The sequence below is a fragment of the Pterocles gutturalis genome, unplaced genomic scaffold (assembly GCF_000699245.1).
Source record: "Pterocles gutturalis isolate BGI_N339 unplaced genomic scaffold, ASM69924v1 scaffold7457, whole genome shotgun sequence".
NCBI classification, from domain to species: domain Eukaryota; kingdom Metazoa; phylum Chordata; class Aves; order Pterocliformes; family Pteroclidae; genus Pterocles; species Pterocles gutturalis.
In genome coordinates, this window is record NW_010115205.1 from 11,186 (window position 1) to 25,129 (window position 13,944).

At 41.4% G+C, this 13,944-nt stretch overlaps 2 protein-coding genes across 2 annotated transcripts; both read left to right on the forward strand.

Moving 5' to 3' along the window:
• Positions 1 to 1,878: 1,878 nt before the first annotated feature.
• Positions 1,879 to 3,577, forward strand: LOC104460042 (beta-microseminoprotein-like). Its single transcript, XM_010075095.1, has 3 exons — positions 1,879 to 1,951; positions 2,481 to 2,583; positions 3,448 to 3,577. The coding sequence occupies exons 1-3, from the start codon at positions 1,879 to 1,881 to the stop codon at positions 3,575 to 3,577; spliced, it is 306 nt and encodes a 101-aa protein (XP_010073397.1).
• A 2,613-nt stretch (positions 3,578 to 6,190) lies between these two features.
• LOC104460341 (beta-microseminoprotein-like) lies at positions 6,191 to 13,389 on the forward strand. Its single transcript, XM_010075096.1, has 4 exons — positions 6,191 to 6,214; positions 10,311 to 10,419; positions 12,448 to 12,553; positions 13,260 to 13,389. The coding sequence occupies exons 1-4, from the start codon at positions 6,191 to 6,193 to the stop codon at positions 13,387 to 13,389; spliced, it is 369 nt and encodes a 122-aa protein (XP_010073398.1).
• The last annotated feature ends 555 nt before the right edge of the window (positions 13,390 to 13,944 follow it).

Here is a 13,944-nt window from a genome sequence, read left to right on the forward strand (position 1 = left end):
TTGTAGGAAAGCAACCATCAGACTCAAGATGGATGTCTAATATACAGCAAGCAGTATCCCAAGCATTTTGAGATCCTCTGTGGAAAGCCATGATTCCCTGAGCTCACACAGCCTCTGAGAGATGCACAGCACAGACAGCCCCGCAGATCCATACCAAATGCCTGTGTAACCTCAACAGACACCAACTGCAATATTACATCCTACAACTTCACAGAACAGGAATTGCTTAGTCAATTTTCCTTTGGCCAGGCACCACAGAACAGCACAGTTCAAGAGTTTCAGTCCTACTTCTTAACTTTTTTTTATTTTAGCTATGGTGCTCAGCAATTGCAGCTGTCTCTGTTCTACCCCAAAGGCTGAGGAACTCCAAGTCACTGAAACACTATGGAAATTAAGCATTACACCCTTCCCAGACCACTCTGTAGACCCCCCTCCTCCCTTTCACTACACCGTAAATGTCGCTCAGCCCTGTAAGAAAGCAGCACATCAGGGATTAAAATAGCAAGGTTTTGGTTTTTTTTTTTTTTTCCACAACAGAGGAAATTCCCCCTGGCTCACCATCTGCCTAAGGTACAGGAGTTTTCAGTGTCTTTTGACATTCATGATTCAAGTAACCCAACGTAGACAGCAAAGCTGCCTAAAAACAAAGCCATAAATGTCCCTCAGCCCTGTAAGAAAGCAGCACATCAGGGATTAAAATAGCAAGGTTTTGGTTTTTTTTTTTTTTTCCACAACAGAGGAAATTCCCCCTGGCTCACCATCTGCCTAAGGTACAGGAGTTTTCAGTGTCTTTTGACATTCATGATTCAAGTAACCCAACGTAGACAGCAAAGCTGCCTAAAAACAAAGCCTTTCACTGTTATTTTAAAGGCTAGTTTCAAGTAGCAACAGCCTCTGGATTTTACAACAGTAACTTGGAAGTATCTACTCATTTTACAATCCCTTCATGTTAACTTGCAAGTGCTATCATGAAAATCTAAATAACTTCTTCCATTGATTCTCAGTCTCTGGGCATTCCTAAACTTTTGCCTTAAGTTATTCAGCTTGAGCATCCCATCAAAATAATCCTGTGCTCTCTCATGCTTTTCCAGTCCCTCTACCCCAGTAGAACCACCATTACAAGATTATGCAGGCTTTTTCAAAATAATCCTGGTTGTTCAGAAAAAAACATCTCTGAAGAGTTCTTACAGATATTTAGCTGTTGCCACCACCAGGCAAAAGCTATTGCCACCAGCAGACAAGAGGAGGGGTATACTCTGACACATCCAGACCTGTGTGTGCATGGTTTGATGATATGGGTCACACGATGCTGAAGAGAATGTACAACACCAGAATTTTGCCCTAAAACATTAATTTGTGTCTCTCTTCTCTACTCAGACACCTATTTAGAAAAACTTACTGGAATACAATTAGGTCTGACATCTCCACTCCACTGCCAAATTTGGAAAAAGTTGCTGTACCCTAAAGGGAAGCAAAGGGATGCTATACAGAAGGTGATTTGCTAGAGAAATAGGTAAATCTGACTCAAAGCCAATAAATTAAACACTAATAAGAGTCTGACAGGGCTTTCAAGTATGTAATACTATCAAAGCTTCTTGTGATTTCTAGAGATTGGACTTCAGAAGGAAGCGATGCTGCTGACACATTTATGTCATATAATTTTGTCTCTTCCTACCTAAAGGAAAACATCATCAATGGAGTGAAATATCCGGAGTGTGCTTTTCAAACATATTCATTTACACAGATGACCATTCCTAATTTTTTCTTCAGGTTCAGTGACTTAACTTTTGAAAACAAAGATAATCAAAGTGAAATTAAATTCATGCCATGAGCTCTGTGTCTCTTTTACAGAAGAGCTTTCTGTCTTTCCTTGTTGCGATGAGCATCATAGTGACACTGAGTGATGCATACTGCTTTACTAAAATCAACAGGCCAGGTGAGGCCGACAAAGGTAAGAACAGGGAAGGTATTGTCAGTTGATTGTTCTGTGGTAGCTTGGCTCTATGTGTAACTGCCAGGAAAGGCTCAAAATACAAGAGAGGAGGGAGATGTCAGAAAGACATGAATAGGAGGGTCCAGCACCAATTTGCCAAAAGAGGGAAAAACAGTGTCTTCCCCTGGACTCGGTATGGTTGCAGCGATATTATTGCTATTGGTGGTGGGTTGCTATTGCGATTCCAGCACATGGAGCTGATGCAGGCATTGAGAGTAGTTCTGAATAAGTCAGGTGCCAGGTGGTTGCTCCTGAGGTTGCTCACTTTCATCCCAGATCTGTCATAGTGAAACTGTCTCTAACAAGTGAAGAAGAAACAAGTTCAGGCTCTCAAAATAGTCCAGGTAATAATCCAGAGAACAAAATGACTCCTACTTTACTGTTGCCAAGAAAGACACTTTCAGAAAACTTGAAGTAATTTTTAAACTTTTCAGCCTTTGTGTGGAGCCTTAAAGAATGTGTTTTGTTTTGCTGCTGTCTTATTCAGGCTGTATCCTGAATGAAAAACTATACCCCTTTGGAGAGATTGCGAGGACAGAAGATTGCTTCAGATGCAGCTGCAGCCAAGATGCAATGCGTTGCTGCTCCCTGTAAGTCTGAAATTCTTGGTAGCGTCATTGCCCATAGGAAGACCACAGCTTTCCATTTTCTGGGGATAAATGAGTTTCTAAGGGCACAAGAGAGCCTTTCCTCACCCATGTCACAGAGCTGGGGCAAGCCGCATATAGCTATTGATCATTTGGATCTTTGGCTGTTTTTACCTTAGCTCACTTTCTGCTGACTGGGAGTGGACACAGGCCCTTCCAGACACATCCAGCTGGTGCTTGCCTTTAATTTTGAGGAACTTGTGAACCCTTTTTACACTGCAGTTAAGTCTTTCCTTTGCAGGGAAAGTGAGGGTAGAAAGGAATTCATTCCACAAGGACCTTAAGTGTAGCTCCTCTGAAGGGCTTATGATTATCTGAATCCCTTTCCAGAGGTGCTTTCTCCTAGACCCCAGAGACAAGGCTCTTGATCTGAAGTATCTATCTCCAACATCCTCTTTTCCTTCTCAAATAGCCAGAATGGCTTGATTATGATCATCACCTTTACTCAGATGACACTCCATCTATCAGGGAACAGCTATCACATTCTAAGCAAACTGTCGATAATGAAAAAAATAATGGAAAAGTAATAAAATATGCCAAGACCATGCTTATGCCACACTGTGGAGTCCTGTGCTAGAAATCCCCATGGTAGTACTGAGCATACTGGTACGTCTACAAAACACAGTGCATCAAGGCATCATTTAAGGCCCTGGAAGCTATAGCTGTGTGACACTTGAGCTTGCTAGGCTGGTCTTATCTGTAGTTTCAGAGATGTCTCACTCAGCATTAGTTGAAGCTATAATCACTGAACCATTGAATCTTTTGTTGCTCTTGATCTAACATTTACTTTCTGCTTGCCAATGACAGCTTTCATACTCCTATTGGTTATGACAAAGAGAAGTGTAAAGTCGTTTTCAACAAGAAAAGCTGTGACTATGACGTGGTGGACAAGAGTGACCCCACAAAGGAATGCTTTGTCTATTCTCGTGTAGGCTAACAGCCCACCTGCTCTGAACCTCTCTGCGCTGTGGAATTCCTCCCCTTCTTACAGGTGCTTTGCCATCACAGAGAAGCTCAAAGACATGGGAGATCCTGTAAAAGAGAGTACTTCAGTAGCTCACTTCTAATCTCCTAATTGTTCTGATTCAGTATGTGAGGATACAGTGTCTGATTTCTGTCATTACTTGCATTGGTATCGCTGAGCTTTTTTGAATACAATAAATCCAGATGAAACAGAAAAAAGTACTTCATAACAATGGTTCTTTTTTATGTAATAACACAGGGCAATGTCACCTTCTTTGAGAAAGGAATGCATTCGCCTCACTACTCTGACATGCTGTGCACCAGTACCCTGGCACAAGCCGCTCTCACACTTTACAGGTTCTGTTTTAGCCAAGGGTCAGAGCAGATATTTTAGCCCACCAGGTGTCAAAATCCATTATCATTTGGAAGGGATGCACTGCTTGGGACATGCAGTACAATGGCTCCTACTCGGGGCACACCTGAATATGAATGCAGGGATTTTTGCAAGATCCATGCTGCTAACACCTATGACCTCTGAAAAAACAGTGAAGATGGAAGATCATAATCCTTCCCCCCCACTTTTTTTTTCTTTTCAGCGGTGTTATCATCCAATAGCAGTGAAAAAAAACTTTCCCTCCATTGCCCACTCTGACCTGCTGCCAGGTGTCCTCTTCCAGGCTCTGCTCCTGGAAAGTCTGCACACACTACACACTGCACTACAGTGGTTCTTGTCCATACTGAAAAAAACATCTAGATCAGCTCCTGGAGACCTGCTTCCTCATGGCAGCAGAGCTTGAGGTACTAATAAAAGGCGGATGCCTTCTATCTCTTCAGTATAAAAATTCCCCACATTCCCTGGGGAGAGAAGTCCAGCCAGTGATGGGCTTCAAAACCAGATCTCCCACCTGGCAATTAGTAATATCCTAAATCTGCTACACACAGGAGACCAAGCAAAAATACCCTATTTAAAAAAAAAAAAAAATACTTCATATTTTAAATTATTTACAGATACCTAGTTCACTTTTAAATTAAGCAGAATTCTATTCTACTTATTACCTTATTTGGACTTTTATTTATATATAATTTGGAGCCTTCTTATATCCTGGGGTCCCAAGAATTTATGTAGAATCTAGGTGCCAATTTTCTTACAGATGAAGATGACTTTCTCACTGCAGATTTCTGATTTGCTGACAGCACCAGTAAAAGCATGAATGACTGAAACAAGAAATCTGGCACAGGCTTTAGATTTCATGCTTAATATATTCTTTAAGGTTATTGGACTGGGAAGAACCAGAACATTTGACCAGTGTGATTAACACATCCTTCCAGAAGTTATCTGTGGGTGGGGAAGTCCATCTTCCACTACAAGAGTACCTCCTCTACCACATGCACTTGAAGCAAAATCTGAATAGCCCAGCACAAACAAGAGCTGGCAGCAGAGAAGCAAGGAAATTAATTCTGGTGAGTTTAGCAGGCCATGGAAGTGTACAGACAACTGACCTAGAAGCTCCAGAGAATAGTGTGGCTTCACTGAGACCCAGAAATTACCTTCAGATGTATTGGATTTTCTATTGCCAGAGTAGCTGGCACTACTAAAACTATTTTTTCCCCTAAATAAAACAATTTTAGCAATGAAACTCAGGAATCTTGAATCTCTCTTGCTATAAACCAGAAAGCCTGTCTGAGTGGGACAATACTTAACAGCATTGCTGCAGGTAAGTTTGTTTTTTTTTCATTCATTAGATGATCAAGCTGCAGGAAAGCATGATGATATAGCCCTCACCTTCTGTTTTGAATCCTTTTTGTTATTTGCATACCACCAAAGATGAGGGAAATGTGTAGGGCAGAAACATAGAGAGGTACCAGTTCAGTTTTCCATCCTTTACAGCAATGAAACTGCTTGTTGATCACTAGTCACGTTTCAGTAACTTCCTCAGAAATCCCAACAGAGCCTCTCCAAACCTGAAATATTTTTGTGTTTTATTTGCTTGGTAAGACACTGAAGAATAACTTTTTGCCATTTTTATATTCACCCTAGCAGGAAACACCAGACAGGCCATACAAGAGCACCTTAGAAACAACATGTTGTTATCCTAAGTGTAGATTTCAGCTTCTTAGATTTCCTAGAATTTGGAGTCAATCTGTTGACATGTATGTGATCAGAGAGCCATGGCAATACCACACGTGTTTGAACCGCAATTTATTTCACATTTGAAGGAAGAGCAAAAATAAAAATATTAGCTGTCATTTTATGCAAAAAGCCACATTAAGTCTGTTAAATGTTCAACCTTTTCAGGTGCTGCGATTCCTGTTTGCTTTCTCAGAGAGGGGGATAGCAATTCTTCTAGCACAAGTATGCTCTCAGTAAATGTTAAAATACTTTCAAGAATTAGACCCAGACATGGTGGCATTTTTACAGCAGTGTTTCTTTGGCTTCCTTCTTGACATCAGTACACAATGCATAGTGTTATTATGAACTAAACAGCCCAGGTGCAATTCTGGTGAAATCTGCCAGAGATAAGAGCCACAACAGCCCTCTTGCTGTTGTTCTGTTCTAGTTGCTGCCCATTAGGAACAGACAGGAAGGATGCAGAAGATGAACTGGGAGGAAGTAAGATTTTATACATTACAGTGGAAAACAGCAGAGAAAAAAAAAGAGGAAAGAATCCCAACATCTTGTGATATGGGATATCTTGGCTGTTGGGATTCTTTGGGTTGGGGGGGAGGGAAGAGGGGAAGAGAAGAATTTCTCATCCAACTGATATTGCATTGAATTAAAATTGAAATTTGGCCCACAGATGGGGACTCTGCTACATAGGGAACGAGACATGGGTGAAATGAGATTGTTGTCTCCAGCTTGGGCCTCCCAGCTTGAATTGAGACCTCAATTCAAATTTCTGCTGTCTGTCACATGTTACCTGGGAGAAGTCACTATCTGTGCCTCTTGCCTGTAAAATGAATGCAATTCTATGCTAATCCCTATACCAGGAGACATCTGAGGGCATAGGTTTTGAGGTTTGTCAGTATATGAGCCTCAGAGTTAACAAAAATGTTCCCACCAAGATAAAACTTCCTTCTGCCACATTTACAATATTTGTGTCAACAGTGCACTGTATATTTTAGTGCTGTTTGCTTGTACTTTTCCTAAAAACGATTGTCCTTTCTCACGTGCAAATGTGGCAGACTTTGTTTAACAATTGTAAACCCAATATACATTACACATAGCATTGTCAGTTTAAGGTCAAGACAAATTTATTTGTAAAATTATGTACAACAACATACTGTACATTTCAAACAGTACTGTTGTGAAATCATGCTGTGTTTCTCTTTGGTTGCCTAGCAGTGAAAAATACATAAAAAACAAAGCTGACAATCTCACGTTACTCTCATAATCTCTGTGGTCATCAGTGAGATGTAACCAGAAATTCTAGCTGAAGAATGACTAAGTAAAATAGTAAGGTAAATCTTCAAGAAAGTCCCCAATATTTTCCCCTGCTTTAAGGAGAAACAGGGTACTCTGTTCATCAGTGTAAGTAGAAAGAGGGCACAGAACTGGGCAGTCTAGTGATAGTCTTAGAATGTTTCTAGTAAGAAATAAACTGTCTGGGAAGACAAGATGAGATTTCAACAGAGCAATATCTGTTGGAGATACCTGTTCCCCACACAAGCAAGGCACCTGTCATCCTGTAAGCAACCAATGTGAAGAAACACAACATAATATGGGCCACAAATGACCTCAGTAATCAATATATGAATGGACTATCTACATAGAGTTTGATGTTTTGAGTGGTTTCAGCACCACAGCATGTTTTTAGGGTCATCCAAGTTCACAGATCACACAAAGAGCTTCTCCACTGTCCCTAGGCACTGCCCAGGATTAGGTTGCTCCCTGCTGCATTCCAAAGCAAGTTGCTTGGAAGAACTTCTCTCCATATCTGGCATAGTTCTCTCCTAGAAGACAGGGAGGGTCCTGCAATGGGAACAGCTGGGCAACAACTGCTTGTTTGAAAAGGGGACATTGGGATTTTGTTGATGTCAGTAAAGAAATTCCCAGTGTCCACACTCACAGGCTGCCATGTTCTGTTGGTTTACCAGTGATCAGGAGCCAAGGGCATCAGCATTGCCAAATCTAACTTACTACTGATAGACTGACTGTAGGCAGCTTTAATCAAACCTATGAATACCTGCAAGCATTTGAGCTCTTCTTTGCCATCCTGAAGAAAGAACTGGTAATTGAATAAAAAATTATTTACCCAGACTTCTGAGTTGAGAGCCAGCTAAGTCTGTCCCTCTGAAGGGTGGTCTCACTGTGACATGCATTGCAATAATGCTGGCTTTCTCATACTGACCTCCTGAGCTAGCTCTTAACTCCAGAGTTTGGGTAGAGGACATGGAGTAGCTATCCGAGCTTGGAGTTCAACCTTGACTCTCAAACCAACACAATAAGGCAACACAATTAGACAGCCAGAGCAGTTAGTTAAAGTATTGCAAACTGTGTAGCCCTGATAATAAGCAGATGACTTCTTCCCCTACCAGGGCTATACAGTTTGCAGATTTGAACTGACTAGATCAAAGCTAAGCAAAAGGGGACTGTTCTTGACTCCTTTGCCATCAAATTACTGTTCTAAGCATTTGGAAAGCCTGTTTGTCCCTGACATGTACAACCTCTGCAAAAAAAGGGAGCGTTTCTCCCTGGCTATAAGGACAAAGGAAGAAAATACATGATGCCTACTTCTTCCCCCCCTCACAGAGGACGTGAACATATGGGTCTTCTACATGATGGAAAATTTAACAAGAAAGAAAATGGTTATCTAGGACCCCTTTCTAAGGGCCTAGAGGTTCCAGCCACTCTCCACAGATACCCTGCTTTACATGTAATCCTTCCAACCACCACTCCTTTTCCACAAGAGCCTTCTTTCATCTTCAGCTAATGACCAAGCTGAATGGTTGTTCAAAGTTCCTCTTTTTTAAAACCTAGATGTTTCAAACGAAGCATGCAAATTTTGTTGTGACAGCCACAATGTCTCTAAGGGGTTTCTCAGAGCAATTGCTAAATATTCATCACAGACTCAAAATTCCTTTTGAAATATGTCTGGTAACTGCCTTCCAGATCTGGTGTGGCAAAAGCCACACCTATTTCTTCAGTGCCTTTCAGAACCATACCTTCCTGTATATAATTAGCTTATTTTAAGACTGTGCAGCCCATGAGGTCATTTTGCAGGAACCTCATTGGAGTTATTCACACATGTTCCGTTTGCTCAAGGACTAGTATCATAAATTCCCTCTCTATATAAGTTCTCTGAGAAGATGAACTTCTTACAGGTTGTCTCCTTACTGGAAGCCTCATAATTAATTCTGCAAGAATGGTGAGTCCCTACATCTTATGCTGTAAAAACCCATGGTATTTTGCTATAGACTTTAAAGGAAGTTCTGTTAGATACGGTACTGAGAGTTCTAAGCAACTTGGAGAAAGTAGAAATTTTGTGCTTTCAGAGCTAGAGTCCAACAGATAGGCACAGGCAAGCAAGAACCTTGGCTAAAAGATATCAGCACATATATAGCAGGAGACGTCTAATAGGACTCCAGTTAAGTTTTGTTTAATTATTATTATAGCCTGTTTTCACTTACCTGTAATGTTTGGAGGTAATTTCTCTTCTGTCAGAAAGCAGCTGTGTTGTGTCTCAACCTAGAACTGGCCTTCATTTTTGTGAAAAGTCTGGATAACCTCTGAACATTTAGTTAAACATGTTAACTTGTTTTTTTACAAATTTGCAGCTCTGTTGCAGTTCTGTGTGTTTTAATCTCTCCTCTGTAAAATTAAATGCTAGTTTTTCCTCCTCCCATCTCTCAGATATGAATTTTTTTTAAGTCAACAGTTAAGTCACAGGTTCTACTCTGTCTGAAAAACCCACATATAAATGCAATATAAGTGTGTATGTATATGTAATTGTTATTCCTGGTCTACCTTTCCTCTCTTAGCAAGATTTTAAATTAACCACAGCTAATTCCACCCTAGAGTTCTTGCACTTATTTCCTTCTTATCCCCAATGAAAGCCCTTCAAACACTTCAAACTAATGCTGAAGGATAAGGGGCTTGCTGAGGAATTTAAGCTCAACTTTCATAAAAAAAGCTGCTGACAAAGGTCGTAAAATATAGAATGATCTAGTTTGGAAGGGACATCTGCAGGCCATTTGGTCCAACATTCTGCTCAAAGCAGGGCCAAATCTTGAGGATTCAACTTTAGCTGAAATTCCTCATCTTGTTCCTAATCCTTCAATATTAGGGTGAAACATCCAGTGGGTTCTTCAGACTCCAGTGAATAGGTTTTTACAATGAGTGAAGTTAGCGGCAGAGACAGTTGGCGACCAATCCTTTGAAGAAAATAATGACAAGAAAAATGAGTGAGGAGGGGAAACAAGTAGAACACACTCCTTTCACAAACAGTATCTAAGTCTATCAGCCCTGTATTAGGCAATGATAGATTTTAACAGCTTGGAAATACAAACTTTTTTCCCCTCTGCTCTGCCTCCGCTCCTTCTAAACAGCTTAGTGTTCCTGACTGTTCCTTAAAGTGTCTGAACTGCAAAAGACAATGGATTTTGATCTTAAACTACAATGCATTTTCCTGTTTCTAATGATAGTATTTATCATCAAGACATCTTAATATTTACTTAAGTATTCATATTAATTCTGCTTTCTTGTTCAGAAAACCATCTTGGTCTACCTTCTTGTTCTTGCCATTGGTGTGACCCTGTCCAATGCTGCTTGCTTCTTAGAGCCATTGAAGCCAGGAGTGTCTGATGGTGAGATTGTAGGTAAGAAGTCAACTATCTTTAACTTGACAGACATCACCACAAGCACTGCCTGATTTGATTTGTCCATTCAGTGGAACTTATTGCAATTTAGAAATAAGTGGAAACATTGGAGAGAAACCACAAGGAACTAGGGCAGGGCCTGGTGTGCAGTATGGAGAGCAGGGAATTCATAAAATGTTAAAAAAAAAAGTTTATCAGAGAACCATCACACAGGCCAAACCACAAAGTAATTTTGTCCAGGGAAGTAGCAGGGGCATAGTTTATAAATTTGTGTGAAGTAACAAATCAGGTTTTCACCACGGCAGCATATTTAGAAATACAGAGAAGGGAAGAGAAGGACTTCTTTGTGTGTATGTGTGGTCAGCATAAAGCAGGAAACAGATTTGCAAATGTTCAGCACACTGGTTGGTTTACTGATTACTTGTTTCCCTGTCCCAAGAAAACATCTCAAGAACAGAATGGCTGTTCCTCTTGAGTCTGGGACTGCTTTTCCTGAACAGATAGTCTTAGTCTGCAGATGAGTGAAGCTACAGGAAAAATAACTGCCAAAAAAGTGCAATTATTTGGACACAAGAAGAGCTTATGTGTGCCAGTATGCAAAATAAACCAGGTCCCCCAAAACAAAGCTTTTTCTGGGAAAGCTAGTACTCCTAATAGAAAAATGAGTTAGCATTGCCAAAGAAACAGAACATATTTAGAGGCAAAATCATCCACTCTGTCTTGTCCTGTCGTCCTAAAATCTTGCTTCCCAGATCACTCATTTAGGAAGTCTGTTCATAGCATCATAGAATAGTTTGGGTTGGAGGGTACCTTTAAAGGTCATCTAGTCCAATCCCCCCTGCAGTGAGCTGGGGCATCTTCAACTAGACCAGGTTGCTCAGAGCCCCATCCAGCCTGACCTTGAATGTGTTCAGGGATGGAGCATCTACCACCTCTGGAGGCAACCTGTTCCAGTGTTTCACCACCCTCACTGTAAAAAAAATTCTCTTTATCTAGTCTAAATCTAACCTCTTTCAGTTTAAAACCATTGCCCCTTGACCTATTGCAACATGTCCTGCTAAAACTTTGTCCCCATCTTTTGTATAAGCCCCCTTTAAGTACTTGAGGGCTGCTAGAAGGTCTCCCCAGAGGAGCCTTCTCTTCTCCGGGCTGAACAACCCCAACTCTCAGCCTGTCCTCTTATGGGATGTGCTCCAGCGCTCTGATCATCTTTGTAGCCCTCCTCTGGACTTGCTCCAACAGGTCCATTTCCTTCTTATGTTGGGGGCCCCAGAGTTGGATACAATACTCCAGGTGGGGTCTCACAAGAGTGGAGTAGAGGGGGAGAATCACCTCCCTTGACCTGCTGGCCACGCTTCTTTTGATGCAGCCCAGGGTACAGTCGGCTTTCTGGGCTGCGGGTGCACATAGCTGGGTCACGTCCAGCTTTCCATCCACCAGTACCCCCAAGCCCTTCTCCGTAGGGCTGCTCTCAATCCCTTCATCCCCCAGCCTGTATTGATACTGGGGGTTGCACTGACCTGTGTGCTGGACCTTGCTCTTAGTCTTGTTGAACCTCTTGAGGTTCACATGGGCCCACTTCTCAAGCTTGTCCAGGTCCCTCTAGATGTCATCCTGTCCCTCAGGCATGTCAACTGCACCACTCAGCTTGGAATTGTCTGCAGTTCCATGACTGTTAGACAGGAATAATAGTCTTGCTCTAAATAAGGAGTCAAAAATAGTTGGTGTTAGTGAGGGGGGAAGGCAAAGCCTTTTTTTAGTTCTGAACCAGGTTTGTGCCTAGTTGTCTTTCCACTAGGTGCTCTGATTCCTGTACTTGCTGTACAATGAGCTACTCCAGGAAACCTGATGCTGCCAAGAACCACAGGAAACAGAGAGACCCAGGATATCCTTCTCTATGTGTTAGAATAGTAGCAGTTCTGCTCTGTTGGGGACCCTCAGTGTTTGCTAGGTAGGGATATTAAAGTAACAAGCAATGGCATTGCAATACATCTGACACTGAAGGCTGCTTGCATACTACATTTTCAGGCTGCAGTGACTCGAATGGAGAGCTGCATGAATTTGGTTCCAGCTGGAGGACTACAGACTGCAATGATTGCTCCTGTGACAGGAGTGGAATCAGCTGCTGCTCCAGGTGAGTTCAGAACAGCAGTGGGGGTTTTCCTCCACTGCCATGACACAGCACAAAGCACTTCCCTTCATGCAGGGTCCCTGAGAAACAGCTGTGACCCTTCTCTCACTCTATATCACAGTTATGCATTAACCCAAGACCATTATTACTTGGCATGCAAGAAGTTCCTCTGACAAATATAACTCATGTCTAAGAGATTACTCTTGATCAAAAAAAACCCTTAATTCTTCTTGGGGCTAAGATTTTAGGCTAAATACTGCTTCAAAAGATAATAAGTAGTTACCTGTCAATTTTCTACTGCTCCCAATCCAGACCTTCCCAAAGCCACGCACAGCCCCCCTTTTCTCTGAGAAGCAGCTCAAGATACATTGGCCTGCCTGTAATTTTTACTATAGTGACACCCAACCACCCATGCAATTCTTGTTCCATATTGTGGCTGAAAAGAAAAATCAATGGTATCTGAGTAGCAAATAAACACAACAAACATCCCTTGGGTGTAAATCAGATCAGTAAGCAACTCTCCCTTAATCCTAGTTAAGCAGCAGGCTAAGTAACTTTTGATCTGGGAACTTTGTGGGAGCTCCCTTTTCTGTTCCTGAACACCTCCTCAGTGTAGCCTCTTCATATTGAAAGTGCAGATATCAACTGAAATGGAAGCTGTTTACTTCCTGGTCTCATCGCCTCTTTGTCATTCTTTTCCCAATGACAGCTTTGTAACACCAGTTGACTACGATGAAGAGAAGTGTGTAAGCATTTTCAACAATGAGACCTGTACTTACAAAGTAGTGGAGAAAGATAATCACTCAAAAGAATGTCCAGTCCGTGGGTGGGTGGGCTAACAGAAGGACTGTGGATTTGGAGGGCATTGGGTTTTTTTTGTTTGTTTGTTTTAAGGTTCTCTCACACAAATCCAAAACACTGAAAAATGTAGCTGTTGAGTGACATCTACTCATAAAACCTAATATATAATAAAACTGGATATCTACTCACAAAATACTCCCTTGGTTTCTCTGCCTTCTGCCAACATTTTTAAGCATCCTCAGTGGCTGCTAATTTTAATTCTTTCCCAGTCACATTTCAGTGCCAGGGAGTATATTCTGTTATCTGTGCACAGCTGTATCTTAAAGATAAAATAAAATCAGATGAAGCATCAGAAATCCATGTGACTTATTTTCTTCTTTGAGGATGGAAATCTGAAGAATTAACATTCATTAAAAAAAAGTGAAGGAAATTAAAAGCAATTTAAAAATCTTTCTGGACACTCTCCTTTCTAGGGCAATGCCTTATATGATGATCTTTTATCCTGTATCAGTTCCCTAGAGCCTACCCAACCCATGGCCTGCAAGAGCCATCAACTACCCAGTTTTACCCAGCACTGTACTTCCATTGCACTC